The 25,310-nt window shown below is 49.3% G+C and overlaps 1 protein-coding gene across 2 annotated transcripts in view; it reads right to left on the reverse strand.

The window, feature by feature from the left end:
• The window catches only part of bin3 (bridging integrator 3), a 42,520-nt gene that overhangs the window by 6,347 nt on the left and 10,863 nt on the right, over positions 1-25,310 (reverse strand). For both annotated transcript variants that reach the window (XM_076990297.1, XM_076990298.1), the window contains 5 exons: positions 24,696-24,736; positions 19,461-19,522; positions 17,177-17,313; positions 13,019-13,059; positions 5,185-5,326 (listed from right to left, as the gene is read on the reverse strand). In XM_076990297.1, coding sequence (XP_076846412.1) covers positions 5,185-5,326; positions 13,019-13,059; positions 17,177-17,313; positions 19,461-19,522; positions 24,696-24,736 — 423 coding nt within the window. The remainder of the gene's footprint in view (positions 1-5,184; positions 5,327-13,018; positions 13,060-17,176; positions 17,314-19,460; positions 19,523-24,695; positions 24,737-25,310) is intronic.

The following is a 25,310-nucleotide window of genomic DNA, read 5'->3' on the forward strand; positions in this document are numbered from 1 at the left end:
ACATATGTTACTATACAGCATGTACACACTCACACACACACACACTCACACACACCTCTGCTTGTTTAGCGCTGCTCTCCATGGCCCTGATGAAGCCCAGTCTCTTGGCGTGTGTGTGGGCGGTCAGCACATGTACGTGTGAGCAGCGCTGCGAGTGCCTCCCTGCATCACAGCCTGCAGCGCACACGCCTGTACCAACATGTGTCCGCACACGCACACGCCTGTACCAACATGTGTCCGCACACGCCTGTACCAACATGTGTCCGCACACGCCTGTACCAACATGTGTCCGCACACGCACACGCCTGTACCAACATGTGTCCGCACACGCCTGTACCAACATGTGTCCACACACGCCTGTACCAACATGTGTCCGCACACGCCTGTACCAACATGTGTCCGCACACGCCTGTACCAACATGTGTCCGCACACGCCTGTACCAACATGTGTCCGCACACGCCTGTACCAACATGTGTCCGCACACGCCTGTACCAACATGTGTCCACACACGCACACGCCTGTACCAACATGTGTCCGCACACGCACACGCCTGTACCAACATGTGTCCGCACACGCCTGTACCAACATGGGTTCGCACACGCCTGTACCAACATGTGTACGCACACGCCTGTACCAACATGGGTCCGCACACGCCTGTACCAACATGGGTCCGCACACGCCTGTACCAACATGTGTCCGCACACGCACACGCCTGTACCAACATGTGTTCGCACACGCCTGTACCAACATGGGTCCGCACACGCACAGGCCTGTACCAACATGTGTCCGCACACGCCTGTACCAACATGTGTCCACACACGCCTGTACCAACATGGGTCCACACACACCTGTACCAACATGGGTCCACACACGCCTGTACCAACATGGGTCCACACACGCACACGCCTGTACCAACATGGGTCCACACACGCACACGCCTGTACCAACATGGGTCCACACTCGCCTGTACCAACATGGGTCCACACTCGCCTGTACCAACATGGGTCCACACTCGCCTGTACCAACATGGGTCCACACACGCCTGTACCAACATGGGTCCACACACGCCTGTACCAACATGGGTCCACACACGCACACGCCTGTACCAACATGGGTCCACACACCTTCACACGCACACGCCTAGGGGTGTGTTTAAAAAATCGATCTTTCGATTCAAATCGATCTTCATTTGAATGATTCGATATCGATTTATGAAACCTGAGATCGATCTTTAGAATTAGCCAATTTTCCCCACATATGCGTACCGTTTTATTGTATCGCGTTTTATCTCGCGAGACCATCCTTTTTTCTCGAGCACCGGCACTTGGCTGGGGTGATCAGTTAAGCATGGCTGCAGCAAGAGTAAAAATGCCCAAGAACCTGAAGGCAGATGTATGGTTACATTTTGGATTCAGAAACCATGATGGTAGGGAAGAGTTGGATAAAAGCACAGCCGTGTGTAAACTGTGCAACATGGAGGTGAAATATTGTGGGAATACCACAAATCTGAGAAATCACTTAACGCGACACCATCCTGATATTCAAAAAACGCCAGAACCCAAACAAACTCCACTAGAGAAGGCATTTGCGATTAAACTATCTACAAGTTCTCCCCGTGCCAAAAAAATAACCGAAGTGCTTGAATTCCACCTTTTAAAGGTGTATGAACCCTGCAAACATGACTTTGTTCATTGCGCTGAAGCGGCGCGTGCGAAGTTACAAAATTCGAGGGGTGCAAGAGCTTGTGAAGCGACAGCGCACGTGCGGAGCCACCGCGATTACGTCGTTTTCGCCACACGGACCCTCACGCCGGTCGCGACGCGTCAAGTATAAAGCTGTGAAGTTTTCTCAACAGTTGGCAATATTGTTACTGCACAAAGGAGCTGTCTCACTCCTCAACGTGTTGATCAGCACCTTTTCTTGCAGAAAAATTTGACAATTTTGACAGGCCTGTACCAACATGTGTCCACACACGCACACGCACGTACCAACATGGGTCCGCACACGTACATGCCTGTACCAACATGTGTACGCACACGCACACGCCTGTACCAACTAGGGTTGTCACGATACTAAGAATTACAACTTCGATACGATACTTTTAAAAATATTGAAATTCGATACCATTTTCGATACCAAAGTCAGATACTATGCTCATTTCAGTTTTAAAGCCTTTTTATTATTTTTTTATAAACAAACAAATGAATATTGTATTTTGTTTCACAAATGTCAAATAAATAAAAGGTTAAAACAGAGAAATAAATAATTGCACATTAATATAAATTAACAAAAATAATAGTAGTGCACTCTGGAATTCACATTTAGAAGTCAAAAAAGGCTAGTGCAAAAAGTGTATTTTAAGTATACTTTAAACAACTTTAACTTTAAGTCTTTAAGTAAATAAACTTCAGTATTAGAGTAGAGGTCAGTATTCATAGATGATTTATCCGTTGTAGTACGATCACTCTTTTTCTCCCTGTATGCTGTCGCACTTATGGCTCGCCTGTACCAACATGTGTCCGCACACGCACACGCCTGTACCAACATGTGTCCTCACACCTGCACACGCCTGTACCAACATGTGTCCAAATACCTGTACCAACATGTGTCCGCACACCTGCACCAACATGTGTTCACACACGCCTGCACCAACATGTGTCCACACACGCCTGTACCAACATGTGTCCACACACGCCTGTACCAACATGTGTCCACACACCGGCACACGCCTGTACCAACATGTGTCCACACACCGGCACACGCCTGTACCAACATGTGTCCACACACCGGCACACGCCTGTACCAACATGTGTCCACACACCTGCACACGCCTGTACCAACATGTGTCCACACACCTGCACACGCCTGTACCAACATGTGTCCACACACCTGCACACGCCTGTACCAACATGTGTCCACACACCTGCACACGCCTGTACCAACATGTGTCCACACACCTGCACACGCCTGTACCAACATGTGTCCACACACCTGCACACGCCTGTACCAACATGTGTCCACACACCGGCACACGCCTGTACCAACATGTGTCCACACACCGGCACACGCCTGTACCAACATGTGTCCACACACCTGCACACGCCTGTACCAACATGTGTCCACACACCTGCACACGCCTGTATCAACATGTGTCCACACACCTGCACACGCCTGTACCAACGTGTCCACACACCTGCACACGCCTGTACCAACATGTGTCCACACACCTGCACCAACATGTGTCCACACGCCTGTACCAACATCTGTCCAAACACCTGCACACGCCTGTACCAACATGTGTCCACACACGCACACGCCTGTACAAACATGTGTCCACACACCTGCACACGCCTGTACCAACATGTGTCCAAATACCTGTACCAACATGTGTCCGCACACCTGTACACGCCTGTACCAACATGTGTCCACACACGCCTGTACCAACATGTGTCCACACACCTGCACACGCCTGTACCAACATGTGTCCACACACCGGCACACGCCTGTACCAACATGTGTCCACACACCGGCACACGCCTGTACCAACATGTGTCCACACACCTGCACACGCCTGTACCAACATGTGTCCACACACCTGCACACGCCTGTACCAACATGTGTCCACACACCGGCACACGCCTGTACCAACATGTGTCCACACACCTGCACACGCCTGTACCAACATGTGTCCACACACCTGCACACGCCTGTACCAACATGTGTCCACACACCTGCACACGCCTGTATCAACATGTGTCCACACACCTGCACACGCCTGTACCAACGTGTCCACACACCTGCACACGCCTGTACCAACATGTGTCCACACACCTGCACCAACATGTGTCCACACGCCTGTACCAACATCTGTCCACACACCTGCACACGCCTGTACCAACATGTGTCCACACACGCACACGCCTGTACAAACATGTGTCCACACACCTGCACACGCCTGTACCAACATGTGTCCAAATACCTGTACCAACATGTGTCCGCACACCTGTACACGCCTGTACCAACATGTGTCCACACACGCCTGTACCAACATGTGTCCACACACCTGCACACGCCTGTACCAACGTGGCGAAAGGCGAAAGTAAGTTGTTGACTGGGGGGGGGGGGGGGGGGGGGGGGGGGGGGGGGCGAACGTAAGTTGTTGACGGAGTTTAACTATTATATCGCGATCGATCGCCAAGTATTAACGCCTCCGCCGTTCGCGCAGTCGCGCGCTATAAATATAATTTATTAAATATATTAACATTTATTTTTTAGCGACCCTTTTTTTTTGCCTCGCGACCCATTTTAGGGTCGCGACCCATAGTTTGAAAAACCCTGGTCTACACTATAGCTAACCTGGTTATGGTTTATCTGGGTTTACTTTAGAAATGTGATTCCCTTGGGAGTGGAGACCTAGCTGAGGGTGGAGAAGGAGCTGAGGGTGGAGATCTGGCTGAGGGTGGAGACGTGACTGAGGGTGGAGAAGGAGCTGAGGGTGGAGACGTGACTGAGGGTGGAGAAGGAGCTGAGTGTGGAGACGTGATTGAGGGTAGAGAAGGAGCTGAGGGTGGAGACGTGACTGAGTGTGGAGACGTGACTGAGGGTGGAGAAGGAGCTGAGGGTGGAGACGTGACTGAGGGTGGAGAAGGAGCTGAGGGTGGAGAAGGAGCTGAGGGTGGAGAAGGAGCTGAGGGTGGAGACGTGACTGAGGGTGGAGAAGGAGCTGAGAGTGGAGACGTGATTGAGGGTGGAGAAGGAGCTGAGGGTGGAGAAGGAGCTGAGGGTGGAGACGTGACTGAGGGTGGAGACGTGACTGAGGGTGGAGACGTGACTGAGGGTGGAGACATGACTGAGGGTGGAGACATGACTGAGGGTGGAGAAGGAGCTGAGGGTGGAGAAGGAGCTGAGGGTGGAGAAGGAGCTGAGGGTGGAGAAGGAGCTGAGGGTGGAGACGTGACTGAGGGTGGAGAAGGAGCTGAGGGTGGAGATGTGACTGAGGGTGGAGAAGGAGCTGAGGGTGGAGAAGGAGCTGAGGGTGGAGAAGGAGCTGAGGGTGGAGATGTGACTGAGGGTGGAGAAGGAGCTGAGGGTGGAGAAGGAGCTGAGGGTGGAGATGTGACTGAGGGTGGAGAAGGAGCTGAGGGTGGAGATGTGACTGAGGGTGGAGAAGGAGCAGTGTGTACCTGGTGCAGTTTGACCATGATGGGTCCGGTCTTCTCCTTCTCTTCGTATTTCTCCACCTTGGCCTGTAGCCGCTTGTAGTCCTGCAGAGTCTGTTCTCTACGCTTCACCGCCATGTTGAGGCTGGGGAACACGCTGCTATACCTGACACACACACACACACAGTTTTCTACTGACACACAGCTGCACTATACCATTAAACTATACCATTATATACCATGTGATAAAGATACAACTGACCCAACAGACCCAATCCGAAGGGTTATGGAGACAGTGGAATAAAGTGTGAGTGTCAAAATAATGTGATGGCTGCATCACACGTGTGTGAACCATACCAGTCAATACTGACGCACTCACACACACAAGTCAATACTGACATGAAGGCCGTATTGACATCATTCCATCCACAATGACCGAAAAACAAATTCCTTCATCCTCCACTAAATATTTCCGACAACTTTTATTATTGATTTTCCTCCAGTCCCGCCCAGTCGAACACAGACTCCCAGAAACTTGCCGCCATGTCACAGATCGATGCGCAGAAGCAGAAAGCTGAACGACTAGCACAGAGGAAGGTTCAGAAACACGTAACCCCCAACGTTAAAGACACCGCCGGCCGTGTTTCAACATCCCCGCCTAATTAAGACCACACGGGCAGCAAGAAAGGCCAGGCTTTAATTGTTCTATTCCAAATGAAAATGTAATCTTTGGGTGAAAAAAATCCTGCTCTCGGTAAACTAAAAATAGGCGGGAAAAAAAAAACATCTCGGCTGTAACTTAGCAACAGGAGCGGGTGGTTTGGTGTGAGGCCTGCCTGTGCTCCTGCTTCCCACTGCCAAGGCGCATGCTGAAGAAGGCAGCACAGACAGACACGTGAGATTCACACAGGCCAGGCGCACCCTCAAGAAGGCATCACAGACACGTGAGATTCACACAGGCCAGGCGCACACTGAAGAAGACAGCATAAACACGTGAGACTCACAGAGGCCAGACGCACGCTGAAAAAGACAGCATAAAAACGTGAGATTCACACAGGCCAGGCGCACGCTGAAGAAGACAGCACAAACACGTGAGATTCACACAGGCCAGGCGCACGCTGAAGAAGACAGCACAAACACGTGAGATTCACACAGGCCAGGCGCACGCTGAAGAAGGCAGCATAAACACGTGAGATTTGCACAGGCCAGGCGCACGCTGAAGAAGGCAGCATAAACACGTGAGATTTGTACAGGCAAGGCACACGCTAAATCAGTGCAAACATGTGAGACTCACACAGGCCAGGCGTATGCTGAAAAAGGCAGCACAAACACGTGAGACTCACAGAGGCCAGACGCACACTGAAGAAGACAGCATAAACACGTGAGATTCACACAGGCCAGGCGCACGCTGAAGAAGGCAGCATAAAACACGTGAGATTTGCAAAGGCCAGGCGCACACTGAATCTACAAACACGCGAGACTCACACAGGCCAGACGGACGCAGAAAGAGAGAGCATGGGAGGACCGGTGAGACCAGGGAGAGGTGTCCTGAACACAGCCGAGCTGGGTCAGGGTTCTGTAAAAGGAACCTTCAGACGTGTGTGAAAACCGACATTGATCAGCCTAATGATACCATTTGTCTCTCTGCATGCTGCCTGAAAACTGTAAGCATAACGAACAAACAAATCAAGAATAAATCAATAAAGGGTTTTGTTATCAAAAGACCTTTTTTATGTACCATGCTTTTATTTACCATGAAATTAAATGAAAACCTTGTGAAAATGTTGTGACGTTGTGACTAAAGCATCCGAGAGAAGCGGAGGGGAAACCAGAGAAGGTTCGTCTGAGGTAAAACACCCTCGTGAAGGTTCGTCTGAGGTAAAACACCCTCGTGAAGGTTCGTCTGAGGTAAAACACCCTCGTGAAGGTTCGTCTGAGGTAAAACACCCTCGTGAAGGTTCGTCTGAGGTAAAACACCCTCGTGAAGGTTCGTCTGAGGTAAAACACCCTCGTGAAGCAATTCCACCACGACACACGGACAAAACGGCTGAACAACCAGCTGGTGAAACGATACCCAAACCCGTTCAGAAAGTGCTGATGTAAGTGGCTGACAAAGAGGGCAAGTTCACCAGGTGGTGAGGAGAGGGAGTGTCTGTGGGAAGGCAGGTGACTGCAGGAATGACTGATGACTGGATGGTTACAAACACAAACTAAAGCGACAACAGCTAATGTACACACACGTCGTTATGACAGGAGAACAACGCAGGGTGATCCTCTAGAGGCTGGGCCACCTGAGGGAGAGAGAGAAGGAGAGAGGGAGAGAGAGGGGGAGGGAGCAGTGACCGGGTTTTAGCTCACAGCTCTGTTAAGACAAGCCCCGGACTGTTTCCCACAGGAACTAGAGCTGGGAGCGGTCCACTATTGCTCAGGCAACATGGCAGGGCCCGGCCCCAAAACCCACACACTCCCTATTAATACAAGCTCACCTCGGCCCAGTTAGTGCAGCGCATTAGGGGGTGGGGGGGGGTGGGCGTTGGGACTTGGTGTTTGGGCAACTCTCTCTAGGACCATGTGACCGATGATGCCAAGTGGTAATGTGGCAGAGGGCATGATGTATTACTTCATACACTGAGGAACCTGCTTTTCCTCCTAAAGATGAATGGGGCCGAGGGGGGGGGTGGATCCCACTGACGGAGATTAGGCAAGAGCCCTGACACACACACACACACACACACAGTTAAACAAGGCGATGTGCCTTTAAGACATACTTATTCACGTATTCATGTAACGTGACATAATTCTTTGTCTTCTCAGTGGTATGTGGGCTTGAGTCCAAATTTAAACCCAACAGTGTCAATTCAACTCAACCGAAGTCTGCTCAGTACAGACAGTGACATGACATCACATGAACATGGAAATAAAGTTTAAAAGACACAGAAAGATATTTGACTGTTAACACACACACACACGCGGCGTTAGGCAACATGTACACCGCCTGACGACATTCTCCCGTGCGCACCACACCTCCTGACATCTCGGCGTCGAGTCTTGCGATGACGTAGATGGAGAGCACGGGACCTCGTATACCGCATGAGCCGCTTGGTAGCTCACGTGTTAATAATCTCCTACACCTCCCTCTATATGCCTACTGTGCACCGTCTGCCAGATTAGGATATATTCCTAATCCATATAAAAGAGGTTGAGGTTGTAAAGCTCATCAGAGGTTCCTGGGGTGGAGGAGACTGGCCCAGAACTGCTGAAGGGCCTGTATGTGGGACAGGCCTCACCAGTACCTCACAGACACTGGGACCAGTGGCTTTAGTTTAACCCTAACCCATTTCTGAGAAAAAGGACCAGAGGCACGGTAGAGCGTCTCTTTACCGTCTCCTCAGGGGGCGTGGCCGTGTCAGGGGGCGCGGCTGTGTTGATAATCCTGTGTTCATGTGTTTTTGTGGATCTGGAGGAAGCAGATGACCTCATGAGATGTTCTGTGAGCTCCAGGAGTGTGGGGTGAAGGCCACTTAAGCAGGAGCATTCATCCGCTATTCAGAGTGTGAGCCGTGTCTGCATTCCGGCATCAAGTTTGTTCAGTGTGGGCATTATCGCTTCTCAGGCCTTTTGGCCAAGATCAAGAGTGTGTGTGTGCGTGTGTGTGTGTGTGTGTGTGTGTGTGGGGCGGCGTTGGGCTCCGCCAAGGGTGTGGCCTTGTCTCCCCTCCTGTTTGTGATATTCATGGACATGACAGTAAGGCGTAGCCGAGGACAGGAAGGCTTCTGGCCAGGGGACGGGAGGTGGCACGGCGGCTATTTGCGGACGATGTCACCCATCTCGAGCTGGACCAGCACCTCCACGCCTGAGACCGCGCTTATCTGCAGGGAAACCGCAGCACGCTCCCACCACGCGTGGGCGAGAACCTCCCCCGCGCGGAGAAGGTTAGGAGTCTCGGTTTCTCCTCGCGGCGGAGGGACGGACCCTCGGGTAAACCGGACTGGAGCGGCAAAGACAGAGCTGGACCGTGAAGTGAAGATCTCCATTTACGGGCCCATCACCCACGGTCGTGATCCCCCGGTAATGAGGGGAGGAAGGAGACCGTGGGAGCACGTGGCCGAGATGAGATCCCTCCGGCGGGGAGTGGGGTTCACGCCCCCGTGATGGGGTGAGGAGCTCGGCTCTCCTGGAGGAGCTCAGAGTTGGAGCCTTCTGAGGGTATCATGAGGATCCTGCTCACCACACATCCAGGCTTCTCCTCTCACCCTGCTGCCACCGCGACCCTGACATGGAGAAATGTTTAACCCCCACACTGAGTGGAGATGATGATGCATGAAGCAGCTACCCTCCTCTATTCTGGCCCAAACAGGTGTTTCCAAGTAACCATCTTACGGTTTCTAAGAGTTTTACTGCAGTTGTTCTTGGAAAAGTGAAATCTAAAAGCATGCAAACTACACACACACACACACACACACACACACACTCCCATTCACTTGATGTTTCTCTGAACACCCCTAGCAGTGGGTCAGTCAGTCTCTCTCTCTCTCTCACACACACACACACACACACACACACAGTTTGGGCATACACTGCCTGACTGGTTAGCTGTATAATTTTACACTCGTCTAGTGGCTGAGGGTGTGGTGGCAGAGGGGTGGATCGAAATAGCAGCTGGATAAAGAACACCAGGATTCACTGTGTGCTCGTGTACACACACACACACACACCTTGTATATAAGTATATACAAACACACAAACATTCAGAGACACACACAGACACATATGTACGTACAGACACCTACGTATATGTACATACAAACAATCTCACACACTGTCATACACACATATCTATACACACACCTACGTATATATGTACATACACACACACACACACACAAATGTACCGGCACATATATGTATGTACACACACCTACGTATACACACACACACACACACACACACACACACACACACACACACACACACACACACACACACACACACACACACACACACAAACTCAAAGACCTGGTTTTGTCAGCCAAACCCAAGTCTGGACAAACTGACCACTACAGCTAACTCAAGCAACAAGACAAGGGAGGAGTAGGGTGTGTGTGTGTGTGTGTGCGAGAGAGAGAGAGAGAGAGAGTGAGTGTGTGTGTGTGTGCGTGCGTGTGTGTGTGTGTGTGCGGGTGTGTGTGTGTGTGTGTGCGGGTGTGTGTGTGTGTGTGTGCGGGTGTGTGTGTGTGTGTGTGTGCGTGTGTGTGTGCGCGGGTGTGTGTGTGTGTGTGTGTGTGTGTGCGGGTGTGTTGGCTGCACTGGTGAGAAATGTGGTATTGGCCTTCATTTATAATCACACTTCTTTAATGACCTGTACCAGATCTTTAGGATCTTGTGTCTTTTTGAGGTGTCCAATCAGGTTTAGTCTTGGTAGGATCCACCAGGAAGACAAACACAACTGGGAGGGTTAAGCCTGCCACACAGAAACAGGCCAAAAACCTCAGCTCATTAACACAGAGACAGCTGTCCTGAGGGTGAGGTCATCAGGTGTTCAGGAAAACCTGGACGTGCGTGTGTGTGTGAGAGAGAGAGAGAGAGAGAACCCAGGACAGTCCACGAATCACAGCAGCAGAAATGTGCTGATGTCTCTTGTACTATCACTCATTCTTCATCATCATCATCATCACTCATAATCAATAACGTACAGAGTGTTGTTTGCTAGTTAAGAAATGTAAGCAATGTTTTCCCTTTCCGCTTTCAACCCTTTATCACGGCGGTGAAGACAGCACAACATATTAATATTAGACCCGCTTCCTTTAACTTCAATACTGTCCATTTAAAACACGCGGCAGGCAAATGTTCCAGTGCGTACATACGTGTACACACTCGCACACGCGATTCATCCATCGGCGAGATGTTCCGCTCCGTCTCACAAAGGCGAGATGCAGAGCGGAGGAATGGTGGCGTGGCTAATGTGCCCGGGGGGGCGGGGGTGGGGTCCTGCACGCGGTTCCCACCGGTAGCGAGAGGCTCGCCGTCTTCGTTTAAGACTCAGAGATGTGTGCTCCACAACGGCAAGTTCGTTAGCAGACAAATGAGTCCCTGCATTAAGAGATTTTGAAGGCTGAACAGATGGCTAATTCCATTAGAGATCCGACACCTTTTTCTTACAGCCCGCATTAAAAAATGTCGTTTGAATACATGCACGGTGAAGGGGAAATAAAGAAACAAACACGCACGCAAACACACACAGTTCTTCACACACTAATGGAATCTTGTCTTTCATTGTATCTTAGCATATGGCTGTTTAAGTGCATTTTGGCTCAGCGGGAAACAAAGACTTCGCTTCAGGCTTCCCGTCAGGAGGTCAGAGGTCATGTTGACTAAATGAAGCAACTTTTGTTAAAAGCTCAAGTAGTCCACAACTTGGATCTGTCTCCTGGAGCTTACGGTTTATAAAGGAAGGAACCTTCACTGTACAGAACATCTACTGCTGAACTAACCTAAAGCAAACTTGCTCTCTCCACTGGGAGAAAAGCAGCCAGCTCTGTGTGTGTGTGTGTGTGTGTGTGTGTGTCTTTGTCTTCTTAGGCCAGTTTGGCTCTCTGTAAAATGTATGCGTGTGTGTATCTTCCTGGGCTAGTCCTGCTCTCTGAAGTGTGTGTGTGTGTGTGTGTGTATCTTCCTGGGCTAGTCCTGCTCTCTGAATTGTGTGTGTGTCTCTCGATCTGGGCTCAGGGCCATGCTAAGAGCCTACACACATGTCCGCCACACACCCACTAGCAAACGGAAATGAGAACCATTCCATCCTGCCATTGCACACACACACACACACACACACACACACACACACACACACACACACACACACACACACACACACACACACACAGTCATAGATTACAGAACACTCAATAAGCAAAAATACACACATGCACGCTCGTCAAAAAATGTTTTCTTTTAAATTCTTTTAAAATGCTCATATGCACAGAAGCACACAAGCAAACTAATTTCTAATAACTGCACCAGAATGCAGTGACCACTCTGTGTCCAATAACTCTCAGAAGACAGTCAAGGAAACTTGTGTGAAGCCTTTGAGACAACAACAGGTGGTCCCACACACACACACACACACACACACACACACACACACACACACACAAGCAGAGGCGTTTGTAAGGAGTGTCCGTACCCCCACTCCTCTTCCTGGCTGCTCGTTAAGGTCGGTTTCCTGTTCCGGCCCCTCCCCCGAGAGCAGGGCTAGACGGAGGAGTGTTCACGGGGGCGAGGGGGGAGGGGGCGGGGTCTTAGGGGCGGGGACTCAAGACTGTCCTCCAGACTCCCTCTTTCATTCACTCCCTTATCCCCAACAGATATGAGACAATCTTACAATCTTACACAGTGGCCAACACCCGACAGCACAGCCTTGAAGAGGGAAAACAACGTTGTGGCACAGACAGCAAAGGTTTCTGTTAGACGTGTTTATCAACTTTTGAACTTTAAACATGACGCTTAAGATGGAAAAAAAAAAAACTGTGGGAAACGGGCGGGAAAAAATCGAATCAAAATGTTGAAACTTAGTATGAAACTTACATAACCAGGCTGCACTTGTGAGAGATGAGACTAGATGAAAGGGTGAACAAACTTAAGACCCTTAACTTAAGACCCTTAACTTAAGACCCTTAACTTAAGACCCTTAACTTAAGACCCTTAACTTAAGGTCTGTAAGAGGAATTATGTAATATAATTTTTTAATTAATGTTAGTGATCAGGGTATTAGGTTGGACGTCTGGTGTAAAGGTGCGTCTGGGGGATAATTTATCTTGAGCAGTCATTTTGGATAACAATATGACAGGGCAAAACCACTCACTTTTTCAGAGGATCAATGACGGTCTTCTGAATCTGGTTGACCTGACACACAAGAACACAGAAAAAAAAAAAAAAAAAAGACATATTACACTTGGGGGATGAAGACTGGCAACCTTCACAACAAATTACATTGACAATTAAGTCAAGGCACAACAAATCACCACTACAAAACAAAACAAAAAAACAACAACAACAAAAGCGGCTCTAATCAGAAGCAGGATACAACGTAGCCTCCGCAAGATCAACAATTGTCTTCCCTCCCCCTCCCCCCCCGACACGGCGGTGCGGTGCACGGGCCACGTCTCTGCCTCCGGGAGGGGGGAGGGGGGGGGGGCGTGCGAACGGGGGGGGGGTTCTGGCGACGGCCCCCGCCTCAGTGCGCTCCGGGCCCCGAGGAGACAGAGGAGTACGTGAATATTCATCAAGCGCGGAATGGGGAAAAAAAAAAAAAAAAAACGTAAGCATCCAGGGACGAGACATGAAAGAGGATCCGCGGCTGGGCCGGGCCGCACAGGAGAGGGTGGGGACGCCCCGACAAGATGAAAGTTCTTTGCAAACAAACATTTTTAACGATAACAGTTTATGTTCCCTCCATCCCTTATGCGCCTTAGCAGGGGCTGACGAAGGCGGACGGGGGGTGGGGGGGTTGGGTTTATTTCACAAAGGGGGAGGGGGGGGCGGGTTCACGGGGTTGAAATGAACGTCTCGCGTAAGCCTCCGGCCCCCGAACCACCGAAGTCTCAAAATGAAGTTGGATAACAATTAAAAATCACAGCGTTTTCGCAAGTTCATTTACATTGCAGATCTGGTGCGGCAGATGAGACCCGCGTGATGCTAACTTACCCTGGCAAACGAACGGAAGAACGCACGTGACTGAGCTAACGGGGGAGGTGCCTGATGGGGGGGGGGGGGGGGCAAAAACACGCAGACAGGCCCGTCAGAAGATCCCGCAGCTCCTGAAGTTAATGAACACCTCACTCACGACTGCAAGCGCAGTCAGTCAGAGGAGTGGAACAGGGACTGACGCCAAACAGACCAGGACGTCGACCCTCGTTAGCCACAAACTGCGGCTCCATTATTCTCACACGCAGAAGGACTATTAAATGGGAGCTTTCTCGGAGCAGGACAGAGGTGGAGAACACAAATGAGAAGTTGCATTTGGGGGGGGGGGACAGGGTGGGGACAGGGGCGGGGCCATAGCCTGGGGGGGGCGGGGGCCTGAAGCTGCTTCAGTGGTGAGCTGGTGGAGAAAATCCCACAAGGTAAGAAAATCCCACAAGGTAAGAGAGAGCCACAGGAACACGCTAGCATCAGCATGAGGGCAGAGGTCAGAGGTCAGGATAACAGTGCCCTCTTATCCAAAATCAGTGTGAATCAGAGGGCAGAGATCAGCTTGACAATCTTGCGAACATGCGTACACAAACAAAGCTGCCCCAAAACAACAACAAAACCCCAAAACACAAACCCTGAAAAATCGATCCCCCCCATGGCCGCTGGTGGTTAACCAGTACTGCAGCTCAGCAGGCCTTAAAACCTTTTAAACACTGACTTTAAAAACACAATGAAGCCTGGGTTGAAGTTGCCTTCATTACCATAATGCAGTTCTCTTTTGCACCCACTTCTCTCTCTCTCTCCCTCCCTCCGTCCGTCCGTCCGTCTACCCTTAAGCTATTCATCTTATCCACAAATAAAGAGTGCAGGCAAGGGAGATTTCATTGTCTTTATTTACCGCTAGCCTGATTGCGTTAGCCAGCATGGCAGAGCTGGAGTCTGAAGACGAACCCCCACCAACAGCCAGGCGGGGTGTGTGCTTGGGCGCGGGTTTGGCGTCCGATTCATGGAAGTCTCATTAGCCATTCATGCGTCCCGGGGTGGTAATTCACACAGGCACGCCGAAGAACAGCCAGCTTGGAAAATCAGCTGTGCTAACATCCCCCCCGTCGCCCACGGCTAGTGCGGAGCTCGCTTGCCAAGCGGCCGTCCAGTGGAGCGCCGGGCCGGGGAGAGAAAAAGAGAGAGAGAGAGAGAGAGAGAGAGAGAGAGAGAGAGAGAGAGAGAGAGAGAGGGGGGGGGGGGGGGGGCGACAGGAAGGCGGCGGCTGGGTCAGACGAGAGGGGTCGCATTTGCATCGGGTCGGCTGACTGACGCAGCTGCCGCACTCCACCGAGCGGCACTTACGGACCGGGTCACGAGGGTCGCCGTGCGTCTGGTGCGGTTCGCGCAGCCTGCAAACCCAGGCGAGGACGCTCTTTTGGAAAAACGCTTCTCCTCGTCGGGACACGGTCAGGGGTATGATGGCATATGTAGGAGACGCTCCATTCATCCGTTCATCTGGGACGACTCACCCCCGCAGAGGCCTGATGTCGCCCTCGCGTTCCACGGCAGCTGGAGAAAAGCCGAGCTGTGAAGGTTTCCGCCGTTCCTGGGCCAGTGAGACCAGCCCACGCTATACCGACGGCCTGATCGATCGGACCGCCTCCGGTCCACTCTCGGAGGGGGCACGGGGTCCGAGCGCTATCGTGGAAAGATCTGGAAGATCACCGGTCACTGAATCGACGGGCGACGCCCACGCACGAGTCAGCGAACACCTCGCGCATTCTTCCGCTGACCAGGAGAATAAGGGAAGCCAAAATGCAGTGGTCATAACATGTCTGACCTCACGTCCAGAGGTGTGTGTGTGTGTGTGTGTGTGTTGGAGGGGCCGGGTTTCCACTAAAATCAAGGCAGCAGCCACAGAAGTGGAGCATGGTATGGTGTTCAGATAAGCCAACGTTAAGGGTCTCTGCAGCACAGCATCTCCTAACGTCTCTCTCTGGTCCTCTCCGAGCAGGCAGGGGTGCAGAGGTCAAAGGGGTCACGGCGTTGTAGGCAACTCACGCGAGGCGGGAGAGTTTATTCCACAGAGGCTTTGCCTGTGCTATATGAATCGCTTTAGGGCCCTCTCCAAGTTTAAAGACTCAAACAACGGAAGACAAGCATATAAAACACACACACACACAAACTAAGAACAGTATTGGTTTTAATCAGGAGCAGTAGGGAACAGTGAGAGGACAGACACACCGAGGTTGCTCTCTTCAAACTCCACTTCTCCTCTTCCTCCCGTTTCAGCGAGGATGCCGGAGGAGTGTTGGAGAGGGTGGAGAGCGTGGAGAGCGTGGAGAGATGGTCTGTTGTGAGAAAACCTTACTCATACCCAATCTGCTGGAGGCTAGCAGAGCTTATTTCAGCCAAAATGAGAAACAACATTCGTATAAACCATTTTCCCCTGCCAAAAAAACCCCCCCCCCAAAGCCACGGAAACGCAGGTTAGGGGCTGTGGGGGGCAGGAGAGGGGGCGGGGCCACGGCGCGTGAGGACAGGTGAGCAGCGGAGGACGAGTGGCGTGAGTGCGTAGACGAGAGCGTGGGAACACTACGTTTGGCATTGCCTGCCGTCACTTCCCATAATGCAAGCCAAATGTCTTGCAGAAGAATAACAGCTTTAATGATCACCTGTTATCAATGCATTCATGACTGTGCTTAAAAAATTAAATAATTTAAAAAAACCGTTCACATTCATTGCATTTATGATGTTTTGACGACTTTGGCACTGCACACCAGTGTGGGTCTCTCGTAAAGCTATAAACAGCATCGGCCAACGAGGCCATTTGGCTCAGAACGGACCTTCAATTGTGTCAGTTAAACCTGAGTGGGCTCAAAGACCAGCAGTAGGTTTGAGGGGTGAGTTTCAAGGGGGATGAAGATGTCAGACACGTTGGAGTTGAGCCTGTGACGCCCCAGATGATCATAACGTTGGAAAGACTCTGTTGACCCCAATTTTAAAATCAAGAACCAAACATAAACAAAAACAGAAAACTGCATCAAACTACAGCAGAAACCCAAAAAACTGTGGGCAAAATTGGTGGAGATCTTTCAGTGAGGTAGATGGACCAGCAAACCAGGGAAACAAACAGCCCCGCTGCATGTGGGCTGGTGAGAACGGATCTGTGCATAACGGGTCCTCTTGTATGGTTCAGAGGGAGCGTGAATACACAGAACTGCTCTGACTACACATGAAACCATCAGCCTGCGGGTAGAATGAGTGTGTTGAGTGTTCTCTGTACACGGGTCTGGAGATACTGTGGTGTTTGAGGGAACGGTCGAGAGGGACGGGTCCTCACCTTCTCCTGGTTGAACGCATCCATTCTCCTCATGGCCGTATCTAGAGCATTCATGGTCTCCAGGAACGCCTGGTCCTGCTCACACAATGGGTTACTGAGAAGGTCCCCGGTGATCTTCACTGCTGCTTTAGACATGGCTACAACAGACAGCAAATGAAGAAAGATAGAAAGAATGTTAAGAAACTTCAATCCAACAGTAATGAAGCACGACAGCTCAGGTAGAGGGAAACGCAACAGTCAAACAGGAGCCTGAACTCGGAATACTGAAGGGGCCACCAAACAGTACACTACACTACTATAATATACTACAAAACTATACCACACTACACTTACAACACTATACTATACTACACTGCAATACAATACTACACTACAACACAAAACTATACCACACTACACTAAAATACTACACTACACTGCAACACAACACTATACTACACTACAACACTATACTACACTACAGTACTATACTACACTACAACAGTATACTATACACTACAACATTACAACAGTATACTATAGTACAATACTATACTACACTACAACACTATACTACACTGCATTACAACACTATACTATATTACAACACTAAACTACACTACACCACTATGCTAAACTATACTACTCTGCACTGCTACACTGAACAATGAAAATATGCAGCGACTTTCTACACAAGACTCCAAAACAAGAAACGTTGTGGCCTTTCCCCAGGTGTGTTGCCATAATGAAGCAGGTGTGCAGGCCGTGTGAGGCGGTGGGCTGAGATCAGTGTGATGGGGGGGGGGGGGGGGGATGTGGCACGCAGCCTTCCTGCCCCCCTCCCCTCCAGCGTGAGGCAGGATTTGGGTCGACACCGATGCTCCCATCTGATCAGTGGGCTGAGTTAAAGTAGTCGTGGCAGCCAGGTCCGGGAGCCGTAATTGGTTCTGGCACTACAGAGGCTCCGGCACGCCGGCGTATCGCGTGCGGGAATCATAATTGGTGCTGGCACTACACGGGCCGCGGCGCGCTGCAGGATCCCGTGCGGGACTATTCGGCAGTACCGCTCGTCCCTTTTGACGTGTAGTGCCTCCTCGCAGCGGAGCCTGTCTGCACCTTTTGAGACGCGTCATCATGGCAGCAAGCTTGTTATTGTTAAAGGTCTCTGAGGGCCTGTACTCAGATGACCAACACCAAAACACCTGTTCGTCTTTCACCATCTTCAGATCAGGAGGACATGAGGACAAGGCCCACAACCAACAACCAATGACACACGTAAAGTGGAACGAGAGTAAGTAAGAATCAAGTAAGAGAAGGTCCATGGTGCCATAAACTATGGTGGTGAGGGGGTCTGGGCGTGGTCCTCAGTGGGGACAGTGGTGTTGAGGGGGACGTGGGCGTGGTCCTCAGTGAGGACAGTGGTGGTGAGGGGGTCTGGGCGTGGTCCTCAGTGGGGACAGTGGTGTTGAGGGGGTCTGGGCGTGGTCCTCAGTGGGGACAGTGGTGTTGAGGGGGACGTGGGCGTGGTCCTCAGTGAGGACAGTGGTGGTGAGGGGGTCTGGGCGTGGTCCTCAGTGGGGACAGTGGTGTTGAGGGGGTCTGGGTGGGGTCCTCAGTGGGGACAGTGGTGGTGAGGGGGTCTGGGCGTGGTCCTCAGTGGGGACCAGTGGTGTTGAGGAGGTCTGGGCGTGGTCCTCAGTGGGGACCAGTGGTGTTGAGGAGGTCTGGGCGTGGTCCTCAGTGGGGACAGTGGTGGTGAGGGGGTCTGGGGGTGGTCCTCAGTGGGGACAGTAGTGGTGAGGGGGTCTGGGCGTGGTCCTCAGTGGGACCAGTGGTGTTGAGGAGGTCTGGGCGTGGTCCTCAGTGGGGACAGTGGTGGTGAGGGGGTCTGGGGGTGGTCCTCAGTGGGACCAGTGGTGTTGAGGGGGACGTGGGCGTGGTCCTCAGTGGGGACAGTGGTGGTGAGGGGGTCTGGGCGTGGTCCTCAGTGGGACCAGTGGTGTTGAGGAGGTCTGGGTGTGGTCCTCAGTGGGACCAGTGGTGGTGAGGGGGACGTGGGTGTGGTCCTCAGTGGGGACAGTGGTGGTGAGGAGATCTGGGGGTGGTCCTCAGTGGGGACAGTGGTGGTGAGGAGATCTGGGCGTGGTCCTCAGTGGGGACAGTGGTGGTGAGGGGGTCTGGGCGTGGTCCTCAGTGGGACCAGTGGTGGTGAGGGGGACGTGGGTGTGGTCCTCAGTGGGACCAGTGGTGGTGAGGGGGACGTGGGTGTGGTCCTCAGTAGGACCAGCGTGGGCGTGGTCCTCACCTGTGTCAGCCTCTGTGCTTTTCTTCATGTCTTTATGCAGCTTCTTGGTCTGCTCTTCCAACCTGAGCAACAACAGCAAAAAAAGCAACTCGTGAGATGACCAGTGACGGACAAAGACGGCTATACTATTAAAAATTCTGAACATTCAACGACCATCATCACAAAACCTCGTCCTGAACAGCACGGGCAAAGGCAAATGTCTCTAAAAGAAGCTTAACAGGTGTCTAAAATTGGGACTGAAGTTTAACTCTTTAATCTTTTATATGTGCAGGTAACATTTAGTAAAGAAACAATACATTTAAGTCTTTGAGAAAAGCATCGGAGGAAAAACTGCAAGCATGTGATTAATTCCTGACAGCAAGCCAACTGTTAAACCTCACACCTATTTAGCTTTACAGTTCACCGCAATGTTGTCTTAGCCTGAGTCTTTTATTATTTTTATTACCAAATTAAATTATACCAAATGACTGACATCAGAGTTCAACAGGCTTCATTCATGCTCTGGCGCAACATGTTTTTCACGTGATTTTCTCACACAGGGAGGAGAACATTTCACAGGGCCGATCACCACCGCGACCCATTCACACACATTCGGGGTGCTAACATCTGCAATTATGACTCCATCGTGGCTGTCTAATGTGTGTCTGTGTGTGTGTGTGAGAAAGAGAGAGAGAGAGAGAGTGTCAGAGGGAGAGATGGGGGAGTTGTTCATTATATCAATTAGGAGGGAAATGGGACAGGTTGGGGATCTCCCATGAGATACCAATCACTGCATGTGTGAGAGCTTTGATTAGGCACGGGGGAGGAGGGAGGGGGAACTACGTTTTCTATTTTATCTGAAACGCAGCAGATTATTTGATTGCGTGTGTGTGTGTGTGTGTGTATGTTTGTGTGTGTGGTGGGTACAATGTGAAATAACGAAGCGAATCCACAGATTGAGCCACAGGGAAGCGTTTTCCTTTTTTAATGAAAAACACAACAAGGGGAAGTGATGACAGAAATGGACAGACAGGAAAATGGGGAGAAAAACGTCAAAGATGTCTAACTGATGGAGTGTGAAGAAAGCCAGCCAGATGAGGAGTGAGGCTCCGTCACACGAGGTGCTAATCGAACTGCACTGTGCCAGCTGCTCCTCATGTGCTCCATCATGCCAACAGCAGGCCTTACTCCAACATGGGAATGACACGGGGGGGTTACCACAGGTCAGAGAACAACACGTTAGCATATCCAGGCCCTTGCATCCTTTCACCCAAGTCTATAAACACAGGGTTATCTTGTTATGTCATCTGAGTTACTTGTGCGACAAATCCACTGGACAAAGACGAAGTGTAATGAGCAGCGTTAGGTAACGGCGTCATTTTGTCAGTAACGGGATAATATAATTAATTACTTTTCCTGTCGTTACAACGCCGTTTACGTTACTGGTCATTAAAAGCGGTGCGTTACTATATTGATATACTAACAGTAATACGAGCGGACCGCTGCCCAGGCTAGAGGAGTAACAGATCTCGATAGATCACAGTTCTCGGTGTAACACCTGTTTAACTTAACAAGTCAGTAAGCGATTGGCTAAGCCAGCGTTATGATAGCCAATCAGAGCCAGTGTTTTTACACGTGCGCCGAATCACACCAGCGACACACGACACAAACAGAGAAAAGGCAGAAATGGCTATTCAGGAGCAAGCCGAAGAAAAATTTGCATTTTCAAGGTGGCGATATAAACATTATTTAAGACAATACTTAGTTCCTCAATACAATAGTTCCTGAACGTCTACCAGACTGGGTATTTGATTTATTTAATTAAGAATAGAGGTTTTATTGTTAAGTTTACTTCTGTTGTGAACAAACCAGTTGTCTCAGGTTGAGAGAATTTAGTTCATAGATGTAAATGCACTTTATATAGTGTAACTGTTTACTTTTTCTTTTCTTTTTTTTTTTTTTTTTTTTTTTACAAAGATTTGGGATTTTAAAGGATTTTATCCTGCACTGGTCTGTTGATGTGCAATAAATATCAAAAGTTAAACACCTTTCTACTCATTTCAAATAACTTAAAAATCCTTATTCGTTGGCATATAACTTTTGGCATATAACTTAAACTGTAATGCAAATAGGTACTTTCCCTGGTAACGAGTTACTTTTATTATAGAGTAATTCAGTTACTAACTCAGTTACTTTTTTGAACAAGTAGTGAGTAACTATAACTAGTTACTTTTTTAAAGTAACGTTCCCAACACTGGTAATGAGCACACCCCAGAAAACCGCCTGGGAAAATGTAAGTGGACAGTTAGTAAAGCTGCGTCTGCACACTTTCCCTCTAAAACCTTTCAGTTATTTTCTAGTAAATGCTATTAAGTTGTGCAGTACAGCCACTACTGTCCTAGGATCAGTCTCCAGTGTAAGTACTATGAGAATGTTAAACACACAGTACACTTTAGCAGGGGTGTCTATTAACTGAACATATTTGTGATTGTAGTGTTGAGGGATCGTGAGCTGGCCTGGAACCTCACGCGAGGGATTACATAACAAGAGTCTTTTCAGTAGAGCGTCCCTGTACCGAATAATCTGTCCCTGAATACTCTATAAAAAATTGGAAAATATCAAAGACGTCAAATACAGATCTGAATAAGAGATATCACTTCTGAGTAAGGCAGAATCAACACGGAAGAGCTTTGGTGAGATGTTGGGAGCAACTTTTACCTGCTGTCTGATTGGTTACTGATAATCAGGCTCCTTTGGTTTACTGTGTACTTAGGCTTTAGTACAGTTTACTGACCCTGAGAGACGTTACAAAATAAAAGCACACAATAAAAACCTTTAGGAACACTTTCTGAAACCAAATGTTTGTTTAAAAAAGCACCTACCAAAGTAGTTTGACAGATGGAAGTCACAGAGAACAGCTCTCTTTTTCCCCCAACAAATGTTATGTGTGTTTTTTTTTTTTTAATAATGCATACTGTGACATCCTGATAAGGATCACACATGGGGGGGGGGGGGGGGGGGGGGGGGGGGTTTGGCAGACACTCAGGTTCTTACACATTCACACCCACTCTGTGCATGTCTGTGTGTCTGCAATCACTTGAATGAGGGTTGCCCTGTTAATCTTACTCATCAACCCATATAAGCCTGATAAAACTCCCACTCGAAACAACCTGAAGAACAGGCATGTGGCGAGATGACGAAACATCTTAATGTCACACCAGCCATGGGTGACAGTTCTTAATGATATTTTCCCGAAAACAAAAAGGCAAAAACAAGGACTATACTAAAAAATATAAATGATATTAATAAAGATGTTCCTAGTAAAGACTCGAATTTCAAGAGAAAACGATCATTGCACAGATCTTTTGGTGAGCACTAAAATGTAAAGTAAATATGCCATATTTGTGTCAATATATAAAATAATTAAATAATAATTATTAATATTTAATTATTAATTAAATATGCCAATTGTGATTTTTTTCACCGCAATCGAAATCCACTTTTTACCCATCTGTGCAGTTAGAACACACACACACACACACACGATTACTAGGGGGCTATGGTGCATACATGCCCAGAGCGGTGGGCAGCCCTAGCCCGGTGCTCGGGGAGCAGTTGGGGTTAGGTGCCTTGCTCAAGGGCACCTCAGTCATGGAATCGAACCCACGACCCTTCGGTCACAAGACCAGTTCCCTAACCACCGGACCATGACTGCCCCTCTACCATGACTGTGCCCACTACCAGCAAATGTGGTAGCTAGTCTCCACTAGACCGAGTCTCCTAGAATGTGGGTAGTGAGGTTGCTCCTTCAGAAGTGGACTACATTGTGAAATTGAAAAATTTACTGCGTTTCAGTAGCTAGTAGGGTTGTCCCGATCCGATATTTGGATCGGATTGGCCGCCGATATTTGCAAAAAATGCGTATCGGTATTGGATCGGCAAGCACGAGAAAATGCCGATCCAGACTTCCAATCCAGTTAATTATTTATTTATTTAAGTCTGATCCGGGTTTTCCAGCACACCCATTTAGATAATGCATTCCAGTTTTTGCTGTGTTTTCGCCAGTGAGTAAAATCCGGTCCGCATTTTCCAGCCCACGAGCACAGCATCTACAAACCATTAAGACAGCCATGTAAATTTGAAGTAATCTGTATAAATGTCAGGTGTGTGGGATTATTTTACCTTAAAGGACGACAAAGATGAAGAGGTAGAGTGCAACATATGCCACAGTAAAGTCAAGTGTTGTGGTAAAACTGTAAGAACTTTTAATACAACCAATCAAATCAAGCATTTAGCAAAATACCACCATAAACAACGAAGAGTTTCTAAAGAAAACCGAAGACAAAAAGAAAGGTCTTACACAACTAACACTGGCAGAAATGTTTGCGAAGCGTGACAAACTGCCACTTTTTAAAAATACAATTTACAATATTATTTGCACTTATGGCTTTTTAAGCCTTGGTTTACTGATTGTCCCCACTGATTGTTATTTATTATTTTGTCTATTTTGTGTTTATTAATTGCTAAATAAACAGGTCAGTTTCTCCTTACCAACCATTGTGTATTATTCAAACACGCCCAATTCAGCTGGCTACTTGTTATCAAGAGTAAAACACTTTTCAACATGAGTTTGACAACAAAGTAAGTTAGCTAAATAACTTTAAACTTTAATACATGCTCGGATAGGCCGTTATCGGTATTGGATCGGAAGTGCAAATAAATATCGGTATCGGATCGGAAGTTCAAAAAGCTGGATCGGGACATCCCTAGTAGCTAGACAACCAGGACAAGAACAACATTTCTTAGATGTAAAGGAATGGATCTGCCCAGAGGACAGTGACGTAGCTGGGTGGGGCCGACGTAGCTGGGTGGGACTGCCCTTCAACTGTGGCTGGAGTTAGAGCTATGAATTCAATTCAGTTTCCACCAGAGTAGTTGGAAATACCGGAAGCTGTGCCCAACTTTGAAGACCAGCCCTGGAATAGAACCAGTCCTTGGAAGTGGTAGCTTAGCGTGTGATTTTGATTAAATATAACAAGATTCATGTCTGGATAGAAAGGCTTATTTTGAGATGGTTCATGTTTTCTTGACTAAACAAGAAACTGCATATCGTTTAAAGAAAAATAGCACAGGGTGTCATTTCAAGTCATTTCATTTTGCACAAGGTGTCATTTTCAGGTATCATTTCTGGTGATACACATGCATCCTCAGCAGAGACATGAAACATGAAGCGTGTAAGTCAACACGATCACTTACTTCTGCAGCTTCTCATATTCCCGCTCAAAGTCCCTTTCAACCTGTGGAGGAGAGAGAGCGGACACACAGGAAGTCAGATGAGGGAGGAGTGATGGGATCGGGGAGGTGGTGGGGGGGGGGGGGGGGTGTGAGAGGTATGTGAGCAAATCGCTGCGGATGTTTAAAGCTCCGCTTCATGGCTGCATTAACACACAACTGTGGCTACCAGCACTGTTAATGGTAAAAGCCGCTCTTTGTGAAGAAAGAAAAAAAAGAAAGAAACAAACAAACCTTTTATGTTTTCAGAACTCTCATGGTATTTGAGCTGGTCTGAATATTAACGAAGGATAAAAACTGAACCCAAACTCCTGAACACCGACCGCTTTCCCCCCCCCAGAAAGTAAAGCAGGAATCAGAAGAAGAGCCTCTTTCAGTCAGTCAGACACTGAGCGCGGTCTGGCTAGGCGGTGTGTGTTTGGACAGCGAGCGTGAAGCGCCGTGTCGGGGCTGCGGGTTCCCGTCCTGTGGCTCCGTGGGCACATCCGGAAAATAAACAGGCATCACTGCCCACGGCCACTGGTACCGCGTGGTGCCTCGGCAACCGCAACGGTTGGTTTCCCCCCCCACCCCGGCCTC

This window comes from Brachyhypopomus gauderio, unplaced genomic scaffold, assembly GCF_052324685.1.
Source record: "Brachyhypopomus gauderio isolate BG-103 unplaced genomic scaffold, BGAUD_0.2 sc74, whole genome shotgun sequence".
NCBI lineage: Eukaryota > Metazoa > Chordata > Actinopteri > Gymnotiformes > Hypopomidae > Brachyhypopomus > Brachyhypopomus gauderio.